The 14,046-nt window shown below is 49.3% G+C and overlaps 1 protein-coding gene across 3 annotated transcripts in view; it reads left to right on the forward strand.

Annotated features, from left to right (window-relative positions):
* Nucleotides 1–1,827: 1,827 nt before the first annotated feature.
* RAD18 (RAD18 E3 ubiquitin protein ligase) overlaps nucleotides 1,828–14,046 on the forward strand; it is a 1,168,890-nt gene continuing 1,156,671 nt past the window's right edge. For 2 of the 3 annotated variants that reach the window (XM_069643474.1, XM_069643473.1), the window contains exon 1: nucleotides 1,828–2,066. Coding sequence is in view for 1 of the 3 variants with exons in the window: in XM_069643473.1 (XP_069499574.1) it covers nucleotides 2,001–2,066 (66 nt within the window). In the remaining 2 variants the exon portion in view is untranslated. Of the gene's footprint in view, nucleotides 2,067–4,938; nucleotides 5,053–14,046 lie in introns of those variants that run through there. The other variant, XM_069643475.1, reaches the window with a different exon arrangement.

Below are 14,046 nucleotides of genomic sequence, written 5' to 3' on the forward strand. Positions count from 1 at the left end.
CTGACGGAATAATAATGAAGACGGACCAGATAATCCCACCCGTAGGCATGAGGAGCACCATTCTATGCAGAGCCCACGCTGGTCACCTGGGAAACACGATGACCCGTCGCAGAGTCCGGGAGGCCTACTGGTGGCCGTCCATGGACCAAGAGATTCGCACCATGATAGAGCGGTGTCATGAGTGCCTCAATAGCGACAAAAGATTGAAACTCAGACAGGCACCCCTAATTCCCACAGAAGTACCAGAAGCGGTGTGGTCAAAAGTGGGCATAGACTTTATAGGACCCCTGGAAGCGATGGCACCAGAATATCGGTACGGCATAGTGCTGGTTGATTACCTATCCAAGTGGGTCGAGGCTGAGTTTGTCCCAAACATTACCACCGCGATTGTAATTGAAGTCCTCACTGAAATTTTTCAAAGGGAAGGCCTCCCCAAGGAAGTAGTAACGGACAATGGGGTACAACTGATCTCACGGGACATGGAACAATTCCTGAGAAAGCACAATATAGGCCAAAAGAAGGCGGCCTTGTATCATCCCCAAGCCAATGGGCTTGTTGAAAGGGCCAACAGGTTCATTAAGAGAGCAATCCAACTAGCCACGGCCTCTGGAATGGACCCCCTAAAAACCACTAAGGAGGCCATAGCGGCCCACAGACTCACTCCAAACGGAATCACGCAAATATCCCCGTTTCGAATGTTGAGAGGGAGGAGTGCAGCCTCCACGCTCATACCACCATGGTTATCCAAAGTAAGAGAAGATGAAGCAGTGTACATGTCAGAAGTGGTGTGGAGAATTGAAAACAGCAAGGCACGCATGAAAACGTGGAGTGACCAAAGAAGAAGAACCAGGCAAGCGTCAGACATTGGAGGGGGAGATTGGGTCAAAATAAGACTACCGAAAAAAGACCAAATCACGGGCTCTCGGTTCAGCAGACCCACCAAAGTGATTCACAGGGGAACAAACCATGTCCGCACCGAGGATGGGCGCACATGGAATCTGGAAAGAGTAGCCCTATATCAGAAGAGACAAGAAAGAGCAAGAACCCCGGAGAGATCACATGCTGAAGAAGGAATAGACAATGAGCGAAGGGAAGAACGTGAGCCCGAGAGAAGCTACAGAGAAAGGGAAGAAACAGAGATGGAACCGGAATCACCCATGCCAGAACCAGAACAGGAGCAACAGGAAGATCGCACTGGAAAGGGTGACCGACCTAGAAGAGAGCACAGAAGACCGGTGAGATACAGTGACTATGTTTTGCAATGAACTTCCTTTGCCTCACCAAAGGGAGGTGTGTAGAGATCTCGCCACGGCAGCGAGGACCGCGCGCATTGCGGGAGCAGCAGAGGACGCGGCAAGACGCGTCCTGCTGGCTCCTCCGAGATTGGGGCCTGGGGGCTTACGCTACGAGACATTTCTGTCCCACAGCCCTTCAGCAGTTATTAGGCACGTTTGCCTAGCCGCCTGGCTCTTTAATACTTACATGTTCGCGGCAGATGTCCCTTATACAATAAGCCATCCAGCCATTAATCACGCCTCCTGTCATCTGTGCAAGAGTTTACTACAGTGTGATTCAGTTCTACCATGTTCCATCTGAAAGCCTCACTCCTGTATTTTTGAAAATATTTGCAAGGTGCTATAAACATTTAATATGCAAGGTTTTGGATACTTCATGCAGCTACAGAGTGACAAAATGCCCAGAATTCCACTGTCAAAGTTTGCTACCTTAACTTGAATAACTTATTCAACAAGATGTTGGCAACGCCCTGAAAGAACTGCAACTCCCATGATGCAGGGCGATGTGCGTCACATCACGTGACGAGTTCCTCCAGCTGCTACTGCTGCAGCCCCGGCCGGCGCGCGGGTAATTTGTTCGGAGGGGAGGGTTTGTTGTAGTGGTGTTTCTTGTACCCTACTCTGTGGCGTCCGGCTTCCCCTTTCCCTTGCAGAAACCCCTCACTCAGGCGGATCTTTGCCTCAACGACAAGCGACCTTCAGCGCATGGACATAATGTCGCGGTCAGACACTGGGGAGGCGGTTTGGCCCAAGAGTCTTCCGCAGATGAAAGTGAGTGCCGTTCCGTTCTGTCGAGGGCGGGGCTAATGAGGGGGCGGCGCCAAACAAACCACTGCTGCGTGGGATGAAGCGTGCATTTGGGAAAGGGAAGTTTTCGGAATGCGGGATGGCGATGAGTGTTGATTTAGGGAAGGGCCTAAAAGGTCGGAAAAGAAATGTGTTTGGGTTGGATGGTGTTAATTCAAAGATATAGGACAGGGGATGCATTATGGGAGTAGAGGTTTATGATGGATGGATATCAAAGTCTAAAAAAGGAGGTGGTTTTTAGGAGGATGATGGGGTCTGATATAATAGGGCGGAAACGAAAGGTGGGGCTTACTGATGAGCATAGAATGTTCGGATTACTTAATGGTAATCTTCCTTACTCCTAGTCCTGCTCTACCTTATTTTACAGTACCTGTGCAGTATCAGCTTGCATGTTAGGAGCCCTTGCTTTTAATTTTCTTTCGTTTTCTTTGCCCGCCCCTACTACAAGGTGTATAAAACCCCCTGCTTCGCAGCATACTTTTGTTAATTATCTTTAAGACTCTTTTGTTCATCCTTCCTAGGCTGGAGAGGTGGATCGTAAGCACTGTGACCAGTAAAAGCAGGATCAGGATTAAGGAAAATTACCAGCAAGTCATCCGAGCATTACTTCAACGTCTCTCTCCCTTGTTCCTAGCGCTTACCTGTTGTGGGGGTGTCCCATACCCCTAACGATCTTCCATGAGCTCCCAGCCCCCCTCGGGTACAGACTCGCACAGAGACATGTTGAAGGCTCGAGCTCCCCGGTCGCACTGTCGACGCGGGCATGCCCCCTTTATTTAAAAGCACACGGCGGAATGCAACGTCACTCCGCCGCGGGCCGAAGCCCTTAAAGGGGCAGCATCACACTCCTCCTTTTCCATGATGACAAACCGATAAACACATGAACTTGCCTAATCACACTAAACTCAAAACCCAATAACAATGTTAAACCACACAACAGTACCCAACGAACCCCTTTATTCACAGCCACCCCAGGGCCTTCCAGCCGCCACGCATGTCAGACCCTACCTGGGTCAGACACAGACATTGTTCCAAGACATAGTCGCTGAGATGAACAGGTTTCCCTTGCCCTGTCCTCAGGGGTTACCTCCTGCTTGCCTCAGGGATGGGAGTTCCACTGGTAGCTGGTATGCTGGCAGGAGACCAAGGGAGGGACTCAGCACCCCGCCCTCGCCGAGTATGTCCACACTGTCCTGGTCCTGGGGTACCTCAGTCCTGGGCTCCCCCAGCTTCATAAAGAAGCTGCCATTCCTCGTGCGATGCCCGGCCATCCGAGGCGGTCACCATTGACCCTTTTACCGCAATCTCGTCCAGCGGCTCAGGTTCATGGTTCAAAGATAACTTCCCATGGGGTCCCTGTTTAGAACTAGAACCTCGTCCCCGGGCACAAGTTGTTGAGGTCGGAGGCCTCGCCTCACATTCTCGTGCTCGATCCTCAGCCGTCGGCCCTGCTCCACCTGCTGGTCATTGATGACTCCAGGTTCCTTCTCACCGACTTCAGGCAGTAGCCCCCTCGCACCCTGCTTGAACAGGGCTTCCGCCAGAGCCACCCCCGTTGAGGTTTGTGGTGTGGTCCGATAGAACCGCAGGAACTGATACAGGGCCCTCTCCAGGCACTGCCCTTCTCCTTGTGCAATATGGAACACTTTGTTCAAGGTGCGCATTAGCCTCTCCGACTCCGCGTTAGCCCTCGGCCAGAGCGGGGTGACCTTCCGATGTTGCACTCCATAGTCCATTAGGGCAGCGAACTGCTCTCCTTGGAAAGGGGCCTGTCATGACCACTGTGAGGGGGCACAAGTTGTGCCACAAGCAAGCTCCCACCAGAACCCTGAGGGCCTTAAAACCACTTCAAAAGGGCTCCTGGAGCCAGTCGTGGCGCCTTTGGCACAAGGCTCATATGTAGGAAGGGAGGGCTGTTCAAATTAGGTCACATTTATGTACATGGGCCTTTAAATCCAACATGGAAGCACCCACATAGTCTAATTCTAAGAACCAAGCCATGCGGTCTAGTGTTTTGGGTGTGGCAGGCCTGGAACTACTTTCCCTGGTACTACTTTACCTGGGCTATATAAACCACACCGACCGTAGAACACGCTTCAAGTTATTCTGCAACCCACAGTGTGACACTCGCTGTGTCCAGCTCCTGGACCTCAGCATCTTCCTGTAATCCTGCAAGAACAAGATTATTCTGTGTTACCTGAGAAAACACCATCTATCACTCAGCATCTCAACTGGGCTGCAATCTGTGGAATCCGAGAGAAAAAGAAACAATCACTCACCTGTGAGTACTAGCTTAAGGACTTCTGGCGAACTGCTACCACAGCTGCTGTTTGAACATTGCGACCTGCAATAACGAGAAAGGGAAAAACAATATTAGAATGTGTACTTCCAAAACATCGAATTCCATCAGTCTTACCTGAATTCCATTGCGCTATGCCACGATTCCATCCGGAGCAGCACAGCAACATCTGCAAAGGAAAAGAGACATATTCAGGTTGCTTTCAATATTAAACAACCGCACAGCGCTGTACTTACCATAACGGATTCTGGGGGCCTGTTTTTCATCACGCTTTCATCCACTCGCAGCACCACAGCGGCCTGTGAGGAGAACAAGAAGAAAACGCAGGTTAGCTTTAAAAGACAATAAAGGAGCTGCACTTCGCGCTTTCTCTTACCTAGAAAATGTGCCTCTCCATCTGGCACGCCAGCATCAATAACTTTGCACCTGAAAAGAAGGAGATAAAGACATTAACGAATTCCCACCATAAACAGAACAAAGACTTACAATTAACAAATCTACCTGCCTACCAGCAGATTCGGGGTCACAGCAGGCCTGGGCCCAAGGAAGGCGAACTGCACCAGTGAAGCAGCTCGGGCATCTCGCCAACAAACGTCAAGCGCCCCTGCACAAGAAACGCAGGACTGATGGCTCACCCTACAAGTAACTAAGGTGAGAAAAGAACCTAGTGGGAAGGAAATCGGTCAGAGGGAGGTGGGAGATTCACCCATTAGAGACAGTTATCACAAACCCTCCCTTCTGTAACTGCAGATTCATTATTCAGTACTGGGCAACTACGCATCCAGGGTTCTAGATCTCAGAGCCTTCCAGACGCCCCCCGGGATATCAGGTGAGCGTACCAGGGCCCCATTGTCCGAGCACAGGATTGTGGGGAGGCCGTGAGCAGCGAACACTTTCTCCTTCGTCACCACCACGTGGTCAAAGGCCACCGATGGGATGAATTCTACTTCCGGGTACCTGGAGTACTCATCAAGCACCACCAGGAGGTGAGTTCCCTGCGAGGTGGAGCCAAAGTCTGCATGGACAACCTCCCAGGGACGCGTGCCTCGGGGCATAGCTTCGATGGCAGGCTCCCTCTGTGCAGGAGAAGCTGCCTGGCACAACACGCATGAGTCTACATACTCATCAACCCTTCGCTCAAGCTCTGGGAACCATAACTTGAGGCGTAGGTGGGCCTTGGTCTTTGCGCCCTCCTGGTGGCCCTGATGGGCTAGGCCAATCACCTCTTGGACTTTGGCCTGAGGGACCACGATCCAATCTCCTCTCATCAGCAGTCCATTAGCCGAGAACAACAGCTCTTCCCGCACCTTCCACAGCTGCTCGAGCACCACTTTCGCTTCCTGTGTGCGCCCTGCAAACGACTCCAGCACGCTCCTCCGGGACCCTAGTTACATGGCCACTCCGAGGATGCGGAAGCACTCGTCCTGTGCGGCCGCCACCTCCAGTTCCTCCAGTGGCAGGGCATTTGGGGTTGCTGCTTCGACCACCAGTTGAATGTGATCATCGGCCTCTTCTGCACAGGCATCCACCTCTCCATCGTGGTGACGTCTCGGATGGCGAGACAGATAGTCGGCCGTGTTGTTTGAGCCAGGCTGATAAACCAGCGAGACCCCATACTCCAGAAGCGCAAGCATCCACCTTTCGATCCTCGCTGGTGGTTTTGATGAGGACCCGGCCAGGATGGGTAACAGGGGCTTATGGTCGGTAACCACTGTCACTGGCCTACCCAGAATGTACAGCCGGAAGTGCCTGCACCCCAGAGAACAGCCAGCGCCTCCCATTCTATCTGAGAGTATCGCTGTTCTGTCTCAGACAAGGCCTTGCTGGCGTAGGCTGGAATCAGGGCTAACTTGTGTCAGTACGGCCACCAGGCCAAAAGGGCTAGCGTCCACGATAATCTGAGACTGGAGGGCAGGGTCAAAGAACGCCATGGTGTCCTCCTCCGTGAGGGCGCTCTTAATGACCTCGAAGGCTGCTTGCTCCAGTGGCCCTCATTGCCACACATTCTCCTTATTGGTAAGGGCCCGTAGGGGCTCGGACCTGGACGGCAAGTTTTTGATGAAGCGGCCACAGTAGGTTACAATGCCCAGGAAACTTTTGACTTCAGACAAGTTGTCGGGGAGGCGTGCTTGTTTAATGTCTTTTACCTTTGTGGGGTCGGACACCCTCCTTAAACATGAATTCCGAAGAACTCGATGTTTGTCTTCAGAAATTCACATTTCTCGTGATGGAGCGTTAGACCCAAGGATTGCAGCCGTTCAAATGTCTTTGCCAGTTTGTGCAGGTGGTCGACTTCCGACCTGGCAAACACGAGAATGTCGTCACTGATGTTCAGCACGCCTTCAAGGTCTGCCAGTGCACCCCTGATGATACCTCCGCTGCGGAGGACACCCCGAAGCTGAGTCGCTTATACTGGCACAGGCCCTGGTGAGTCGGGAACGTTGTAATGTATCTTGACTCTGGATGCAAAAGGACTTGATGGTATCCAGCCCTGAGATCAAACTTCGAGAAGAAGCAAGCTCCTTGCAGTTCTGTGATAATGTCATCTATCGTTGGTGTGAGATGTCGCTCCCGCCTGATCGCCTTGTTGAGGAGACTCATGTCCACACAAATTCTCACTGGGTCACAGGGTGTCGGACTCTACACCTTCTCAATAATATCCAGGTTCACGAGGTTGTCCAACTCCTTGTCTACCAACTCCCTCAGGAGAAAGGGCACCCTGCGGTTCTTGTGGGCAATGGGCTGCACTGATTTGTCGATGTGCAGCCTCATTGGGTCGCCGGTCATGCGTCCAATCCCTTGGAACAGTTTAGCGTACTTATCAAGCACAGTTTGTACGTCCTCCACGTACACCGAGTACGCAAAACGTACGAGTCCCAGGGCTTCTGCCACCGCGCAGCTTAGCAGTGTGTTGGTGCTGACGGGCGTCACGTAGAATCGTGCTTTTATTTTCGAGCCTCCATGCCCCACCTGAGCTACAAATGCACTGTCCAGGGGATAAGATGTGAACCCCCGAACGTGAAGATTCGAACCTTAAGGGGTGAGAGTTTCGGGGGGCAGTCCATGGCATTGTAGTGCTCTCTGGCCATCACATTGACAGACGCCCCCGTGTCCACCAGCACCTGAATGCGAGAGTCATTGACTGCCGCAACGCACCTCAGCTGTCTTCGGCCCTTGGAGTTGAGGGATTCAATGCTCGACACAAAGAAAATGTTTCATCTTCTTCCTCCTCCTCCCCCTCGTTGGGTTGTGCGACCTCCTCCCCTTGGTCCACCTGGGCGACATTGGGAGGGCGAGAATGTCTGAAGAACCTACACCGCACTAGGCCCCTGGATACCATCACCGGCAGGGACGCTCTGCACACCCAGGCGTAGTGGTCTGTCAGCCACACTGCAACATGTTCTTCCTGCTGCTGGGCATTCTGCAGGGTGGGGCAGGTCATACCCACACTTTTGGCACGCTGCTCCTGGTTTACCTCCCCTGTCGCAGAAGTTCCCAGCCAGCCTCCTGGCACCCCTGCCACCACGCCCCACAGCGCAGACCTCCTCCGACTTGATAGGATGAGCGCCTGCTTCCATCCTTGATGTGTGTACCTACGATATTTCCTGGTAGTGACCCAGCTCAAAGATGCAGGGCAGGGTGATCCCCGGTTCTCTCAGCACCTGTCTCCATAGCTTTCCTGAGGAACACCCTTGGATGAGCCGTTTCCTGACCATGTCGTCCAGACTGTCCCATGCACATGCCACTGATGGCCTTCTGAGGCGGCCATAAAGTGTCCAACGTTTAATCCTCCTTCTGGCAAGTGGATAGCATGACAAAATGCTCGTAGTCGGCATTGGCCAGGGGGAGGAAGTAATTGTGTAGAGCAGTCTTGGCCGTGCCAAAAGACGCATCTGTAGTCTGGAGGGAATCAAAAATGTTGCGGCATACAGCAACGTGGCCAGCTTGCTGTCATCACTAGTTTCCATCGTTGCCCGAAAGTACATGTCTAATCGATCAACCCATCGCCTCCACTAGGCCCCAGGCTGGATGAGGGGCCAGACACATCAAACTCGGGGATGGGTGGAAGGGCCGCCGGGGCCTCATCTGGGCCATTTCTGAGGTGGAGGTGGAGGTGGGGGCAGTCCCTGAGGCTTCTTTTGTACTGCTGGCTGCCCTCCATCCATCCTGGTTAGCTGGATCACTCAAGGGGCAAGCGCACAAGCACCCCTCTTGGATTGCACAGGGGCCGCAACTCACCCAGCCAGATTGTCCTACTAAGGCCACCTTGATCTTCAAAACTTCCACACTTTGACACACACAGGACAAAACCCCTGCAGGCCTTCTTGATCTTCAGAAGTTCACACCAGCACAGATTCAGGGCACAGAGCACACAACAGAAAGTCCAGACAGGGTAGATGGCCACTGAAGGTGTAACTAGGCCCAGATTTTGTCACAGTTCAGTGAAGTGTCCAAAAAGTGAGCCAGAGGGGTCTAGGGGACATGCATAGAATATCCAGTATCCCCAGTACCTCGAGATTCACCTTGAAAATTGAAGAAAAATCAAAATTCCAGGCATGTCCATGTAGGAATAGCTATCAGCTATTCAAATTTCCAAAAATTAGATTCGGATTGCATTTGTGGGCCCCTCCGGAGCGCCGCAAAATATCTGTGCCTTGAAGACGAAATGGCCATCACAGCGTGGGCCGCACCCTCCCCCCGTCGTAGAACGAGTGGTTTTTGCCCCTCGTTCATAAACAAAAATTCCAGCAATTGTCACCGCCGGGTCCGGGTGCGTTATCGCCCTTGTCGCCACTGTTGTGGGGGTGTCCCATACCCCTAGCGATCTTCCGTGAGACCCCAGGCCCCCTCGGGTTCAGACTCACACAGAGACGTGTTGAAGGCTCAGGCTCCCCGGTCGCACTGTCGACGCGGGCACGCCCCCTTTTATTTAAAGGCACACGGCAGAGTGCAACGTCACTCCGCCGCGTGCCGAAACCCTTAAAGGGGCAGCACCACATTAACTATGAGGCATACCAATTCCAGTTGCTAATTGGACCAAATGACCAGACTCTAGCCACCAGATACCATGGGCATCCAACGTCACTAATATTTTGCTCATCTGGAATGATAAATGTGTACCTCAGTTTAAACCAGCACTTAAATATTCCTGTCTATCAAGGCACCTGCTCCCTATCTGTGCTAATTTAGACAATAGCTAATTAAATGGTCTTTGGATAAGCCCAAGTAGCTGCTCAGCATATGTATTGTATTAATTGTGTTTATATAGTGCTTTAATCCAAAACGCTTTACATTTTAACAACCGAATACATATAACAGTGTATAACAAATGTCCTGTATGTACAGTGCCACTGCCAATCCCGTGTCTAACTGCCCTACGTAAACCATGGAAATAATTTCCTTGATCCATCTCCGTTGCCATATATTTACGTGTCTTGTCATACGGTTTTCCCCTTGCCTGAACTAACAGTGTTCCCTGTGACAAAATTACTGCTGCTTTGCAGGAGTACATGGGTGAATAGTGAAAGCTCATATTCAGCTCCACACTACTACTAAACCAGCAGTGATCTCGTTCATAAAGATGAAACCGGCACAACATTAATAGTACCGCTCCTTCACCTCATTAGGGTAGCATGGGCAGGGGCAGGCTATACTCTTTTGAGGGTGTGAGCTATTAAATAAGCTTCCAAATTCCAATAGTAATGGGATACCAAAAAAAAAGAATGACCAACCAAGGTTCTTTAAAAATAGACTTTTAAATTAAACTAAAAATGCAAATACACTAATCAAAAACAGTCTCCCATTGTTTCTGTAAATTACCCTTTCCACAAAGTAAATAAATAATTACTGGGATTTTTTATTTTTGTGTGTCTAGAGAAATCCAAAGCTTGGGGTCAGTCGGTACCACAGAGCTTGCCTCTCCTGCTACTGCAGGTGCGTGAGGGGACTTGACCCGCTTCAAATCATAGACAATCAGAGGTAAAGTGTCCATCCCTTGAAGTGCTCTCTGCGCGCTCCTGACATCCTCTTGGACTGCTACGGCAGCTGCCATCTTACTCCAAGCCTCAAGGATCGAGGGATGGCGGGGGGCTTCGCTGCTCTCCCTTCCCTGGGCTCGAATGGGGGGGGGGAGTGACAGTAAAAAGCAAAGATGGATGTTTTATGAAGCTGGGTCAGGGATTGAGAAGTGATGAATCTTTTATGGAAGTGGGACTCGGGCTCGGACTAGCTTGTAGGGCAATAAGCCCATGGGCGAACAAAAAACACAAAATGCTTGTGTGGGACAGTTTTTTGGGCCAAAGTGGGGCACTTTTTTGGCCAATGTGGGCCAGTTTGATGAGTTACTTCACTATGCGGCTAATAGTCTTGACCCGTGTTGCTAAATATTCTTTTAAAATGTACAAAAAAACCTCCCTTTTGGATACTATTCAAACAGCATCACAAAAGGAATTAATTCCCATTTGCAACTTTGGGCCACTTTTTTCGTTGGTGCCCGAGACAATTTTATGCACCAGTCCGACCCTGGTGGGAGTATAGAGCAGGAAGGGAGAGGCAGCTCTCAGAGCGAGGGAGGAGGACAGCTAAGGGCCGCTGAATCGTTCAGAGTCATCGGAACTGCAGTCCAAGGAGACCAGACCCCCAGACCTGCACAAGTTATCTTGAATCAGTCCAAGTGTATTTCGGGCCGAGCGAACACTGCAGGCACTAGGGGAAAGTTTCAAAGCAGTGAACTGATTAACTGAGCCACCGGACGCCAAGGAAGAGCGGCTATGGCACAGAAAGGAAGACTGTAGCACTGTTCCTGCTGTGTGTCACCGACCTTCTCTCCTGTCTTTGGCAGACTGGTCATGCTAATTGCACATCTGCCCTCAGTACCATGAAAGTGCTGTCATAAAAAGCACTAGTGAGAGACCACTTTCATTGTGCAGTTTTAGAGAGCAGGCCCTGTGTAGTATACTACGATTGATCATGATTGTAGGGGCGCGCACGAACATGAAAAGGGGCTTGCCCCAAATGTGGTACAGCTAATGAGGGGGGTCTCAAATATGTGTTCACAAGGAAATACATAAGCTGTGAAAAATGAATTCAAAGGAAGCTACTATTTCTAATTGACTTGGTACCAACAAATGGGTATCCTAACCTGAAAATGCCCAGGGTAGCCAAGAAAAACATACAGCAAAGTAAAGTCACACCTAACACAACTTGTCGAAAACAATATATTACAATTTTATATTACACAAAGGTAAATACATTTAACAAATACACAAAATCCTATGCTTTAAACAAATACATGATGGATGTATTTTGAACAAATGCCTAGAGACAACAGAATTCAACTTCTTTAGTGAATATTCTGGTTTACCATTAAGATGCAACATATACATGAAATGCTATGCTTTAAGCAAATACATGGATATGCCTGAAACAAGTACATGAAGACAACAAAATTCAACTTCTTTGGTGAATGTCCTGATTTACCATGAAGATGGAAACCAAAAAGTCGAAAAAAGCCAGAGTGAACTAATCAATTCAGTTGATTATGCAGAAATATATAAATGCGGTAGTACAGGTCTGCCTACGTAAACATTTCACATTATTCTGGTGCGAAAGTAAGGGTCTCAACCAAAGGTGATGTAGTAGGAAACAAAAATGAGTTTCAGCAAGTAAAGACCACTGTTACGTTTCGGCGGGCCAACTATGGGGCCTCTTTAAAGAAACCGCCTTCCTCGGGGCAGAGTAAATGATAATAATCCCTGCAGGGAAGCAGACAAAACAATCCATCACATAATGAATATGTACAAACAAGTTAAAAAAGTAAAGATGTGACTTGCTGTATGTTTCTCAAACACATGACCTGGGTTTATCAAGTGTTGTGGGCCATAACATGTCTGGCCAAACAATTCTTAATTTGGAGAGGACTACTCATTTGAAACTACCTATGAGGGGAACCTTACCCAAAATGAATGTGGGGGGGAATTCGTCAAAGGCAGAAATTCTTGACGCAAACTCGACCTCTGAATAGAGCGTGGGGAAGCAAAGACTGGAGAAAATCACTAAGAGTCAAAAAAGTGTGAGAGATAACACAAATGAATGTTTAAGTCTACCGGATCTATCGGATCTATCAGCAATAGAAACAGAGAATGGGAAAGAAAAAGATATACCCGAGTGTGAAGGTATATTTGTTTCTTCTGTCAGGGCATCTGTCCTGAGTGAATCAAGGCCAGAATCCAAAGTCCAACTTCGGAACGAAGAAAAGACTGCCACAAGTTGTTAACAAAGGGGTGTCCAACTTTGGAACAATCGTCCGGTAATAAATACCTATCCATCGTCGCAGAAAGAGAGAAGGAGGAAACAAAACAGAAAACCCGTATTATGTAACAGGTTGAAAAGAATCTTTACTGACTCAACTCGTCAAAATCATGACACGTTTGAAAGAGTCTACACTAGAACACTAGTCAAAATAATGCATAATGTTGCGAAAATGCATAAAATGCGTAAGTTATGAAAGGAAAACGTTGCTATGCCCGTTTCGATGTGTAGGGGCGCGCACATCTTGATTTTTGAAAATAGTGTCACGGCAGAGTGCTGGAACATGGCACAATACTATTTGCTTTTGCTGAGGAAAATGAAGTATAATACAATATGCGGGTAACCAAAATAATCCATATTCGTATGTCGTGTCTCGTGCAAGCTAGCACCAGAGAAAAAAAAGTGGAAATCTGCGATTCGGGTAAGTCACGTAATGGAAACTACACCAAAGAAAACTGTCAGTCAGCCACAATCTCGGCCACTCACAGAAGATGCAAGCACTTGGATACCCAGTGTGCAAGTGCTACACAAACTGCTAAATACAAACAGAGGTATCATTTCAAACCGACTCTCAATAAGATCCGGCTGAGACTCGGTCAGACTCCTGCAGTATTTGGGCTAGCACGCACGCAGGATGCAGTGTTTGGATTCAGCAGCCCACATCAGATTCCTGATATTCCAAACCTTACTAAATAACTGTGGATGTTTAAAAAGTATATTTAATACTGTTCTCTTTGGGTGAAAGGGTCATCATACCCTGCGCACTTGTGACATACTGAAACTAAGTTCTAGTAATCTTGGGAACTGTTTCTTAGCTTACTGTGTGTTAGTGGCATTCTCAGATTTTAGAACATAAATGGATCATACAACAGCTGTCACTGATGTCCAGTAAAAAATACCATTTCGCCCTTTCCCCCGTGCCCCTCAGCGCCATTTGCAAACTGACTTTTGACTCACTTTTTTTTAAAAGTGTGCTTGAAAATACAATATTTTAACCCATTATTTAAAAAAAAATCCCAGAGGGAGATCCCCCACCGAACCCCCCTTTGATTGGTTCGGACACCCTCTCTACGCTCGGTCGCTATGCATATCTGGGAGAAATATTTATGCGCTTCGTGTGAGTACTCTGGGAGTGCTGTTCGGCATGAGGACTCTCCCTGGACTGTTGCCTGTGGATTTGAGTGTGGACCTAAAGCACGTTGCAGACCTGACCATGCCCTTTTCTTAGGGTGCACCATGAATACATGAGCCTGCGCGCATTTGCGCGCTTTGTGTGAGTGCTTTGGGAGTGCTGTTCAGCTGAGCAGCCGAGCAGCCTCCTCCTTACTCGACCCG

Source organism: Ambystoma mexicanum, chromosome 2p (genome assembly GCF_040938575.1).
Source record: "Ambystoma mexicanum isolate Mex_15411 chromosome 2p, UKY_AmexF1_1, whole genome shotgun sequence".
Taxonomy (NCBI): domain Eukaryota; kingdom Metazoa; phylum Chordata; class Amphibia; order Caudata; family Ambystomatidae; genus Ambystoma; species Ambystoma mexicanum.